A 13,087-nucleotide genomic window follows, 5' to 3' on the forward strand; every position below is an offset into this window, starting at 1 on the left:
GGGTTTTAGCCGACTGAGCTAAAGCTTGCGTTGATAGGTTACTCACTTGGTTCAGCTTTGGCAGGAGACGTGTGGTTGAGTCCCTCCAGAGAGTCACTGCTGTCCTCCTCTAGGATGTAGTCAAAGTTGAGGATGAACATCATGACCATGCCCTCCTCGTTCTTCACTGGGATGATGTGGGTGTTACACAGGAAGTCAGAGCCTACGGGACAGGAAACAGGAAAAAGAGACACAGGTTTCACACTAGAGTTGATGCTCATTGACATTTAGGTATCTTTGCCCAAGTAGGATGGTTTGGATAAAGGAAGGTGGGGAAAAAAGAGAACAGAAGGGAAAGAGAGAACTGTTTCTGCTGTATGATCTTCTCAAATATTTCTATACATCTTTTGAAAAATGTCCTCATTTGGGAAACATTGTTTTTTTACAAACTCAAAGTATTTAGTAAGAAGCCCTATACGAATTCAATCCATTATTATCAGCAGTATGCCGAGGCTGGTAAAACATTCTTACTGTTAACATTGTACTATCCTAAGAGATTCTCATTGTCAAATGCATTCAGTCCTCCGCCCTAATTCTTAGTCCCTTCCTGTGGATAAGCGATAACTAAAACCCCCAAAATGGATTGCGTTAATACCAATTATGGTTCACTGCAATCAGCCTAATCCCTGTCTCATTAATGACATTCAAGTCATCGACGGGACTAAAATAAACGAGACGACGTCACCCCTTAAAGTGTAATTAACATGTGTTAATGTTCCACATTCATCACAAGGCAGCATCGCCCCCAGAGTTAGCGGTGGTTTGTGATCGAAGCCCAGTGGGCAGGGTATGGCCGGCGCATCCCGTATGAAAAAGGAAAACGATGCACTTCAAACACTCGGGGTTATATTGAGATTGAAATAGCGAACAACAACACTAAAATAGTCCCACAGGTGTATTTCAAGCACACTGAAAACCTTGAATGTGCATTGCAAATGATAAGCCATGCAGGACTTGTACGCTTGCATTGGTCACTGTGTCAAAATGAATGAGGGACACTGAGAGATGAGAGTGAAGACAAATAGATGATGTTTAACGTATCCTCTGCCTACAATTGAGGTGAATCTCTGTCATTACTGTGATGGCCTCTGTCACAGGCTTATGTTTTATATATAGATCACATGGCATCTCTTCTCTTAAAGTGCTTCTCTCTCAAGCGCATGCAGATCAAAGTCCTGCTGTCACCGCCAGCCTATTAATAGCTCAGCATGGTCCCACGAGACAACCAGCCCTGCCAGTTTTACACCATGAACAACACACATTACCACCAGGAAACATTTACATTTCAGCAGACACTCAGAGCGACTTACAGTAGTGAGTGCATACGTTTTAATACTCTTTACGTACTGGTCCCCCATGGGAATCGAACCCAAGCGCCATGCTCTACCAACTGAGCTACAAAACAAACACACACACAACACCAACAAACACGCACTTACAACACACACACACACACACACACACACACACACACACACACACACACACACACACACACACACACACACACACACACACACACACACACACACACACACACACACACACACACACACACACACACACAAACAAGCAAGCAAACACATACACGCACACACTACCAAGAAACACCCGCACACACACATCGCCACAGTCCCTGTGCCCTCCTGTCTGTATCACCAAACAACAACAACAACACCAGCGACCAACCAACCATCCAGTTGTTCTCCCCTCACAGGGGCTTCATGATTCTATTTGGGGCCCCAGAATTCTCTAGGCCCTAATAATATATCAGTGCCAGCAATATTGGACAGAGCCATAAATTAAAGCGGAAACACATGCAGGGCTGCACTATATCCACATTAGAATAACCCACTGGAGCAGGGGGACAGAAAGCAAGAGAAGCATTTAGCAATTTAAGCTTAAGGGAAGGATTTACGACACAGCCCTTGTGTTATATCGGCGGGTAGCGTTTGTACAGTATAAATGAATCCAGAGGGACAAACCAGTCCAGTAAACCCCTACAATATTAGAAAGATACAGAGCAAAATCCAAGACTTAAGAGCTGGGTTTTTAGAGACTGAATTCTTTGCCAAACAGTTGAATTTCACAGTTAAATAAATTGCTAATCCACCACCACAACAGCAACCCCCTACTACTACTATAGCCTACAACCCTTTACCCTATCCTTCTAGCTACCCCCCACACCTCCACTCTGCACAGCGCTCTTCAGCTCTGTCAATGTAAACCTGTGTGTGTGTGTGTGTGTGTGTGTGTGTGTGTGTGTGTGTGTGTGTGTGTGTGTGTGTGTGTGTGTGTGTGTGTGTGTGTGTGTGTGTGTGTGTGTGTGTGTGTGTGTGTGTGCGCATGACAAAATGTATCTGTCTGAATCTATCAACATCAATTATTCAGCAATTACTATGTTGTAGGAAGTAGAATGACGTGTTATGGTTGTGCAGGGCTGTGTATGGAGGCTGTGGTGTGTATGGAGGCTGGGGCGTGTATGGAGGCTGGGGCGTGTATGGAGGCTGGGTTGTGTATGGAGGCTGTGGTGTGTATGGAGGCTGGGGTGTGTATGGAAGCTGAGGTGTGTATGGAGGCTGGGGTGTGTATGGAGGCTGGGGTGTGTATGGAGGCTGTGGTGTGTATGGAGGCTGGGGTGTGTATGGAAGCTGAGGTGTGTATGGAGAATGGGGTGTGTATGGAGGCTGTGGTGTTTATGGAGGCTGGGGTGTGTATTTAGGCTGTGGTGTGTATGGAGGCTGGGGTGTGTATGGAAGCTGGGATGTGTATGGAGGCTGTGGTGTGTATGGAGGCTGTGGTGTGTATGGAGGCTGTGGTGTGTATGGAGGCTGTGGTGTTTATGGAGGCTGGGGTGTGTATTTAGGCTGTGGTGTGTATGGAGGCTGGGGTGTGTATAGAGGCTGGGGTGTGTGTGGAGCTGGGGTGTGTGTGGAGGCTGGGGTGTGTATGGAGGCTGGGGTGTGTATTTAGGGTGGGGTGTGTATGGAGGCTGGGGTGTGTATTTAGGCTGTGGTGTGTATGGAGGCTGGGGTGTGTATGGAGGCTGTGGTGTTTATGGAGGCTGGGTGTATATTTAGGCTGTGGTGTGTATGGAGGCTGGGGTGTGTATTTAGGGTGGGGTGTGTATGGAGGCTGGGGTGTGTATAGAGGCTGGGGTGTGTGTGGAGCTGGGGTGTGTGTGGAGGCTGGGGTGTGTGTGGAGGCTGGGGTGTTATGGAGGCTGGGGTGTGTGTGGAGGATGGGGTGTTATGGAGGCTGGGGTGTGTGTGGAGCCTGGGGTGGGTGTGGAGGCTGGGATGGGTGTGGAGGCTGGGGTGTGTATGGAAGCTGGGGTGTGTGTGGAGGCTGGGATGGGTGTGGAGGCTGGGGTGTGTATGGAAGCTGGGGTGTTATGGAGGCTGGGATATATGTGGAGGCTGGGGTGTTTGTGTTGTGAGGGTGGAGGGATGGTGGAGTTGTGTGTGATGATAATGATGGTGCTTTATAAACATTACATCGTGTAATCTGGACTGACCTTGGTGACACTAGATTTGCATGTCTGCCTTTGCATGTGGGAGTGCTTCTGTGTGTGTCTGAGTGTGTGGGTTGAATCAATCTCTCTCAAATTCAAATTATTCAAATGAGAGTTATTATCACGAAGGAGTCATGAATGGAGCAATCCCATATGTAGCACTGCAGAAATCCCATATCAATCACGAGATACAAATGCATCTATCTATCTATCTATCTATCTATCTATCTATCTATCTATCTATCTATCTATCTATCTATCTATCTATCTATCTATCTATCTATCTATCTATCTATTCAATTCAATTCAATTCAAGGGGCTTTATTGGCATGGGAAACATGTGTTAACATTGCCAAAGCAAGTGAGGTAGGTAATATACAAAAGTCAAATAAACAATAAAAATGAACAGTAAACATTACACATACAGAAGTTTCAAAACAATAAAGACATTACAAATGTCATATTATATATATGCAGTGTTGTAACAATGTACAAATGGTTAAAGCACACAAGTTAAAATAAATAAACATAAATATGGGTTGTATTTACAGTGGTGTTTGTTCTTCACTGGTTGCCCTTTTCTTGTGGCAGACAGGTCACAAGATCTTGCTGCTGTGATGGCACACTGCTGGAATTTCACCCAGTAGATATGGGAGTTTATCAAAATTGGATTTGTTTTCGAATTCTTTGTGGATCTGTGTACATCTGCAGGGACACATATGTCTCTCTAATATGGTCATACATTGGGCAGGAGGTTAGGACAGTGCAGCTCAGTTTCCACCTCATTTTGTGGGCAGTGTGCACATAGCACTGTCTTCTCTTGAGAGCACATGTCTGCACTACGGCAGCACTTTCTCACATAGCACAGGCTATGCTCACTGAGTCTGTACATAGTCAAAGCTTTCCTTACAGTTTGGGTCAGTCACAGTGGTCAGGTATTCTGCACACTGTGTACTCTCTGTTTAGGGCCAAATAGCATTCTAGTTTGCTCTGTTTTTTTGTTAATTCTTTCCAATGTGTCAAGTAATTATCTTTTTGTTTTCTCATGATTTGGTTGGGTCTAATTGTGCTGTTGTCCTGGGGCTCTGTGGGGTGTGTTTGTGTTTGTGAACAGAGCCCTAGGACCAGCTTGCTTAGGGGACTCTTCTCCAGGTTCATCTCTCTGTAGGTGATGGCTTTGTTATGGAAGGTTTGGGAATCGCTTCCTTTTAGGTGGTTGTAGAATTTAACGGCTCTTTTCTGGATTTTGATAATTAGTGGGTATCGGCCTAATTCTGCTCTGCATGCATTATTTGGTGTTCTACGTTGTACACGGAGGATATTTTTGCAGAATTCTGCATGCAGAGTCTCAATTTGGTGTTTGTCCCATTTTGTGAAATCTTGGTTGGTGAGCGGACCCCAGACCTCACAACCATAAAGGGCAATGGGCTCTATGACTGATTCAAGTATTTTTAGCCAGATCCTAATTGGTATGTTGAAATTTATGTTCCTTTTGATGGCATAGAAGGCCCTTCTTGCCTTGTCTCTCAGATCGTTCACAGCTTTGTGGAAGTTACCTGTGGTGCTGATGTTTAGGCCGAGGTATGTATAGTTTTTTGTGTGCTCTAGGGCAACGGTGTCTAGATGGAATTTGTGGTCCTGGTGACTGGACCTTTTTTGGAACACCATTATTTTGGTCTTACTGAGATTTACTGTCAGGGCCCAGGTCTGACAGAATCTGTGCAGAAGATCTAGGTGCTGCTGTAGGCCCTCCTTGGTTGGTGACAGAAGCACCAGGCGGACTTACAGTGAGTGATGGCCAAACGCACCGGAACACGCTGACTTACAGTGAGTGATGACCAAACGCACCGGAACACGCTGACTTACAGTGAGTGATGACCAAACGCACCGGAACACGCTGACTTACAGTGAGTGATGGCCAAACGCACCGGAACACGCTGACTTACAGTGAGTGAAGGCCAAACGCACCGGAACACGCTGACTTACAGTGAGTGATGGCCAAACGCACCGGAACACGCTGACTTACAGTGAGTGATGGCCAAACGCACCGGAACACGCTGACTTACAGTGAGTGAAAACCAAATTCACCGGAACACGCTGACTTACAGTGAGTGACGACCAAATGCACCGGAACACGCTGACTTACAGTGAGTGATGGCCAAACGCACCGGAACACGCTGACTTACAGTGAGTGATGGCCAAACGCACCGGAACACGCTGACTTACAGTGAGTGATGTACATTCAAGACCCACATTGGCTACCTGACACTGGTGAAAAAAGCATAGCACTCTGGCATATTAAAAAATGAGCATAACTGATCTAATCAAATGTAGAGTACCATCTCGAATTACTCTGCATTATTAAATCTGACCTGTGAAAGGTTCCATATGACTTATTACTGGCCATAGCTTATTAGGACTAGCCATAGCTTATTAGGACTAGCCATAGCTTATTAGGACTAGCCATAGCTTATTAGGACTAGCCATAGCTTATTAGGACTAGCCATGGCTTATTAGGACTAGCCATAGCTTATTAGGACTAGCCATAGCTTATTAAGACTAGCCATAGCTTATTAGGACTAGCCATATCTTATTAGGACTAGCCATAGCTTATTAGGACTAGCCATAGCTTATTAGGACTAGCCATAGCTTATTAGGACTAGCCATAGCTTATTAGGACTAGCCATAGCTTATTTAGAGAGGGAATTCCCATTAAGCTGAACTGTTTGTGTTGCCACATGCCAACAACGCTCTATGTTGGAAACAACTAAGTCGGTTTAATGAAAAATGCATTAGAATATCCAAGTTCACAAGAAACAAAAAGAGAAACTATTCATGTGTGGGTCAATACAGGCTCATCGAAACATACATACACACACACAAATCATACTGTATAAAACCAACACGTAAACAGCAAATACCTTCTCACACTTTAGTCAGAGCAGAACGCAAACAGGCCAATACGTTGCCCACATTGCTACGTACGTGTGTGTGTGTGTGTGTGTGTGTGTGTGTGTGTGTGTGTGTGCGTGCGTGCGTGCGTGCGTGCGTGCGTGCGTGCGTGCGTGCGTGCGTGCGTGCGTGCGTGCGTGCGTGTGAGAGAGAGAAAGTCTGACCCTAAGCCCCAGGAGGATGTGGTGGGTCTGAACGATTTAAACATGTTCCACTCGGCTTAATTTCATCTCCAGACTAGCTACCTAGATTATCGAGACTACCAGGAAATCCTGAAAATATGTAATCTCACAGAAAGTGGGGAAGGATTCAGCTGCCTGCTGGCTGGTGGCATGGAATATGTTATGGCTATACATGCCACAGCAGGTGTAAATGACAGGAAGAGAGAAAAGACGTATGTGTTTTCATTCAAATTACATTGAAGGTAGTTAATTGAAAAGCAACAATGATCTCACATATTCAAGATACATTCAGATGTTTCTCCAACTGTAGATACCAGCATTCGTCACATCGAGAAAAGTTAAGGAAAAGGACGACTCCTAATACTTTACGTTATTTCTCCTGTCCCAGTCAAGTTTTCGACGTCTAGTTGAAATGAGTCAGAAACATTTTCAACTGCTACTGTAGTGACCGATGCCTTGAAATCCATTTGATGAACAACAGGGGGTTTGGGAGTGTGTTCCATTATTCTGAGTTGAAAGGTGTGTGTGTGTGTGTGTGTGTGTGTGTGTGTGTGTGTGTGTGTGTGTGTGTGTGTGTGTGTGTGTGTGTGTGTGTGTGTGTGTGTGTGTGTGTGTGTGTGTGTGTGTGTGTGTGTGTGTGTGTGTGTGTGTGTGTGAATACACAACAACGGGTCCTATGTGTGCTTACTGCTCATAAATAAATAAATATAGCATTTGGGGAAATTTCCATTTCAAGATGCTGGAAAATGTCATTAGATTCTATTTCCAATATTAATAATTAAAACAATGGTGTTTATCAAGAGGCTCCATCTCAGCAGCTGAAGCACACAGGCAGTCAGTCCCTGTTCCCAAAAGAGAGAATCATCAACCCTTTCAAGTCATCTTCTTGGATACTCTCTCTCTCTCTCTCTCTCTCTCTCTCTCTCTCTCTCTCTCTCTCTCTCTCTCTCTCTCTCTCTCTCTCTCTCTCTCTCTCTCTCTCTCTCTCTCTCTCTCTCTCTCTCTCTCTCACTCTCACTCACTCTCACTCTCACTCTCACTCTCACTCTCACTCTCACTCTCACTCTCACTCTCCGTCTCTGTCTGTCTGTCTGTCTGTCTGTCTGTCAGTCTCTCTCTCTGCCCCCCCCACTGACTTCCTCTCCCCCTCCATCTCTGCCAGTTCCACAGCTTCTACCATCTACACTACAGTACAACAACCCACCTAGGAGATAATTGCGTATGGATAGTTCTTGACAGATGGTTCCATAGATAGGTATATACTGTGAACGTCTCTGCAGTGGGAGTCATTTTAGATTGCGCTCTCAGAGGACAGTGGACGGTGGTGGGAAGTTAGAGTAGAGGGACGTAGGGAAGTGACACTGATGAGAGCTGATGCGTGCAGCAATGGGGGAGCTAGCTGATGGGTGGTACCGTATTGGCCTGAGGGCAGAAACCACAGTAGAAGCTAATTCCTGACAGCTGTCAGTGCAGGGGAGAGGGAGAGAGCTGTTTCAGGAGCTGCTCGGGACGAGATTATTTCACCTCCGGAGTGAGAATTGCAGTCCCACTTCCAGTTACAGTACCGCACTTCAATTCCAAGTGGTCGTCGGGTTTAGATGTTTTTAATTCAATTGACAAGGAAAGGAGGAAGGAGAATCCACATGCTTCTTGGTCCTTTTTTATTTGTGTTATAATTTCCTGCTCCAGCACCCGCGTGTTGGATCTGCATGTTCTTCCTTTCTCTCTTTCAAATTGTCAAAGCTTCCTTAATGGTCGACTAGACGCTTTCCGCCCACCTTCAGAGAGAGAGACACTCAAGCAGCCCAGTCTTTTTCTAACAGTTAGCATGGAGGCTCCAGAATTGTAATCCACCCTCCAGGGGACATTTAAAAACACAAAGAGCGGAGAGCAACTGATCCTGGAGGGAAGGGAAAGCGCTACTCTACCCCAGGGTTTCCCATGTCCTAACTCCATTAGGCGGGCCCCTTCCATGCAGCTCTGTGGTCCTTGCTCTGGTTTTGTATTTCTTTAACGCACAACGCTTCAAGTAGTTGCTCCCTGTTTCAGTCCATTTTTCTTTTGTTTGGTGCCTGGTGAATACAACCCTGTCCATGTCCTGAATCGATTGATGAGGTGATGCTACTTTTGTTTTTGTTCCGTCTGTTGGATGCATTCAGCACCATACAGTGTCCCTGCGTTTGCAAATGGCCGACTCGTCAAGAAAACAATGGAGAGTGATTGAAGGCTCAGTGGGTTCTAGAAAGAGCCGAGCTCTGAGTGGAGCAAGAAATACACAAAGTATACAAAACATTAAGAACGTGACATAGACTGACCAGGTGAATCCAGGTGAAAACTATGATCACTCATTGATGTCGCTTGTTTAATCCACTTCAATCAGTGGAGATGAAGGGGAGGAGACAGGTTAAAGATGGATTTTTAAGCCTTGACACAATTAAGACATGGATTGTGTGTGTGTGTGTGCCATTCAGCAGGTGAATAGGTAAGACAACAGATTGAAGTTCCCTTGAACGGTGTATGGTAGTAGGTAGCCAGGCACACCGGTTTTTGTCAAGAACTGCAACGCTGCTGTGTTTTTCACACTCAACAGTTTCCTGTGTGTATCAAGAATGGTCCACCACCCAAAGGACATCCAGCCAACTTGACACAATTGTGGGAAGCATTGGAGTCAACATGGGCCAGCAACTCAATATTAGGAAGGTGTTACCAATGTCTGGATATGCTCAGTGTATACAGTATATCATGACACTCCAGACAAAATCAGACTAGACATATGCTGGCGCTACATAGGCGTTGCATAAAGCATAAGCTACCATCGTCTTTCCAAAGAGGCTGATTTACACTTGAGTAGGCTTCAACATACGACATGCTCATTTCAGTATTTTACCGATGTTGAAATGTAGAGGACACCTGCTGAAATGTGTTGGCAGCTAGCTGTTTGTACCTAACACATACAGTATCTTTTTCATTCAATGTCACTTCTTCCCCGTTTGTCCAAGTCCAAACTTTCAAGTCCCGTGTGGCTCAGTTGGTAGAGCATGGCGCTTGCAACGCCAGGGTTGTGGGTTCATTCCCCACGGGGGGACCAGGATGAATATGTATGAACTTTCCAATTTGTAAGTCGCTCTGGATAAGAGCGTCTGCTAAATGACTTAAATGTAAATGTAAATGTAAGTAGGAAAAGTCTATGGCAGTGTCCGAATACCCGTACTTGTCCACTGAAACACGGTTATCATACAGCCCATAGTCTTCCTTTGGAGAGTAACACTTGATGCAGATTCAAATGGACAGAAATGAGGAGAAATAGCAAGCAGTAAATGTCAGCGTTTTGCCAATGCAAATGTGCTTTGATAATCTGGGCGTCAACTCTAATGGAGAAGAATGGCAGAGACGAGGAAGGGATGAAATAGGTCGGTGTGCCCGGGGCGTTCTCTTATGGCATTGGAGGGTTGGCTGATTCAATCTCCGTCAAAGGCCGTCCTTGGGCTGTGCTAAAGTGTGGATGCCAGCTTGGCATTAAGCAATAGTAATGGGCTGGTGAGTTCCTGGGAGGCGAGCCCACGGTTGGGTAAGTTACCATCTAAATGTAATCCGTTACAGTTACCTGTCCAAAATTGTAATCAGCAACGTAACTTTTGGATTACCCAAACTCAGTAACGTAGTCTGATTACATTCAGTTACTTTTAGATGACTTTCCCCTGAAGAGGCATCAGAAGAAGACACAAATGTATGTTACCAATTGAGCCACATCTATTGCAGGATAAATCAATGTTAAAGTTTACACAGCTGGCCATATATGGATGTTACATTTTACTTTATGGGTTGGTTATGTAGGCTTCTTCTAACCCATCGCTTTCTCATGTACTACATATAATGATATGATTAAATTATATCTTTACATTAAAAACCAAAGTCTATCAGAATTCCAGTCATTCCAATAAATGTTATACTCCTTGATCTTCAAGAATAGGACTTGGAAATATGTCAGTATAGATTAGCCAATTTTTTTTTTACCTGGGCATAACTCCAAAACTAAGGACTAATTAGCAAAGCCTTACTCGGTTTATGATGTTGTTGTCATGGAGGACTGATTGGGCTCATTGGTTCGAGTTGAAGAATAAATGCTGCGCTCATGGAATGGCATGCTTTGAGCACTACTGAGAAGTGCTATTTACATGTGAAAATGAATGCCATATGCTGCATTTGCTTTAGGCGTGTTGTTTACCTTTTTGTTGGTGACACCTTGATATCTTGATAACATGCAGCTGTTTAAAGGGCAAGTCCACAGATGAAACAATAACCAAATGGCTCCCCAACCTCTGTTTTGGTAAAAAACTGAGGGATGGGCCTGGAGAAATGTAACCACTCTCAGGTTAATAGACAGAACTATGGGTGCAAGGACTGACCATCCATGATATCAAAAGTATTGTTTTAACCATGTTATGAGGCTATACAGTGTGTGTTAACATTTACAATGTTGAAAATGTAGAAAAACAAGCTTATATTTTGGTTTCTCATGGAGTGTGACAGTTGAACTAAGCTCATAAGTTATATTCTTCAAAAATCAACGGATCTATATAAATACAGTTGAAGTCAGAAGTTCACATACACTTAGGTTGGAGTCATTAAAACTCGTTTTTCAACCACTCCACAAATTTCTTGCTAACAAACTATAGTTTTGGCAGTTTGGTTAGGACATCTTCTTTGTGCGTGACACAAGTAATTTTTCCAACAATTGTTTACAGACAGATTATATAATTTCACTTATAATTCACTGTATCACAATTCCAGTGGGTCAGAAGTTTACATACACTAGGTTGACTGTGCCTTTAAACAGCTTGGAAAATTCCAGAAAATGATGTCATGGCTTTAGAAGCTTCTGATAGGCTAATTGACATCATTTGAGTCAATTGGAGGTGTACCTGTGGATGTATTTCAAGGCCTACCTTCAAACCCAGTGCCTCTTTGCTTAAAATCATGGGAAAATCAAAAGAAATCAGCCAAGACCTCAGAAAAAAAATTGTAAACCTCCACAAGTCTGATTCATCCTTGAGAGCAATTGCCAAACGCCTGAAGGTACCACGTTCATCTGTACAAACAATAGTACGCAAGTATAAACCCCATGGGACCACGCAGCCATCATACCGCTCAGGAAGGAGACGCGTTCTGTCTCCTAGAGATGAACGTACTTTAGTGCGAAAAGTGCAAATCAATCCCAGAACACCAGCAAAGGACCTTGTGAAGATACTGCAGGAAACAGATACAAAAGTAACGAGTCCTATATCGACACAACCTGAAACAAGGAAGATGCCACTGCTCCAAAACCGCCATAAAATAGCCAGACTACGGTTTGCAACTGCACATGGGGACAAAAATTGTACTTTTTGGTCCTCTGGTCTGATGAAACAAAAATAGAACTGTTTGGCCATAATGACCATCGTTATGTTTGGAGGAAAAAGGGGGAGGCTTGTAAGCAGAAGAACACCATCCCATCCGTGAAGCACGGGGGTGGCAGCATCATGTTGTGAGGGTGCTTTGCTGCAGGAGGGACTGGTGCACTTCACAAAATAGATGGCATCATGAGGTAGGAAAAGTATGTGGTTATATTGAAGCAACATCTCAAGACAAATGGACAATGACCCCAAGCATACTTCCAAAGTTGTGGCAAAATTGCTTAAGGACAACAAAATCAAGGTACTGGAGTGGCCATCACAAAGCCCTGACCTCAATCCTGTAGAAGATTTGTGGTCAGAACTGAAAAAGCCTGTGCGAGCAAGGAGGCCTACAAACCTGACTCAGTTACACCAGCTCTGTCAGGAGGAATGTGCCAAAATCCACCCAACTTATTGTGGGAAGCTTGTGGAAGTCTACCTGAAACATTTGACCAAAGTTAAACAATTTAAAGGCAATGCTACCAAATACTAATTGAGTGTTTGTTAACTTCTGACCCACTGGGGATGTGATGAAAGAAATAACAGCAGAAGTAAATAATTCTCTCTACTATTATTCTGACATTTCACATTCTTAAAAGAAAGTGGTGATCCTAACTGACCTAAGACAGGGAAATGTTACTAGGATTAAATGTCAGGAATTGTGAAAAACTGAATTTAAATGTATTTGGCTAAGGTGTATGTAAACTTCTGACTTCAACTGTATATATATATATACAGATATATACACTACCGTTCAAACGTTTGGGGTCACTTAGACATTTCCTTGTTTTTGAAAGAAAAGCTAATTTTTGTACATTAAAATAACATCAAATTGATCAGAAATACAGTGTAGACATTGTTAATGTTGTAAATGACTACTTTAGCTGGAAACGGCTGATTTTTTTTATGGAATATCTACATAGGCGTACAGAGGCCCATTATCAGTAACCATCACTCATGTGTTCCAA

General features: G+C 44.0%; 1 protein-coding gene across 5 annotated transcripts in view; it reads right to left on the minus strand.

The window, feature by feature from the left end:
* Nucleotides 1-13,087, minus strand: part of LOC139532265 (voltage-gated inwardly rectifying potassium channel KCNH7-like) — a 95,963-nt gene that overhangs the window by 67,228 nt on the left and 15,648 nt on the right. For all 5 annotated transcript variants that reach the window (XM_071329668.1, XM_071329667.1, XM_071329665.1 and 2 more), the window contains exon 3: nt 47-202. In XM_071329668.1, the coding sequence (XP_071185769.1) occupies nt 47-202 (156 nt within the window). The remainder of the gene's footprint in view (nt 1-46; nt 203-13,087) is intronic.

Source organism: Salvelinus alpinus, chromosome 10, assembly GCF_045679555.1.
Source record: "Salvelinus alpinus chromosome 10, SLU_Salpinus.1, whole genome shotgun sequence".
Classification (NCBI taxonomy): domain Eukaryota; kingdom Metazoa; phylum Chordata; class Actinopteri; order Salmoniformes; family Salmonidae; genus Salvelinus; species Salvelinus alpinus.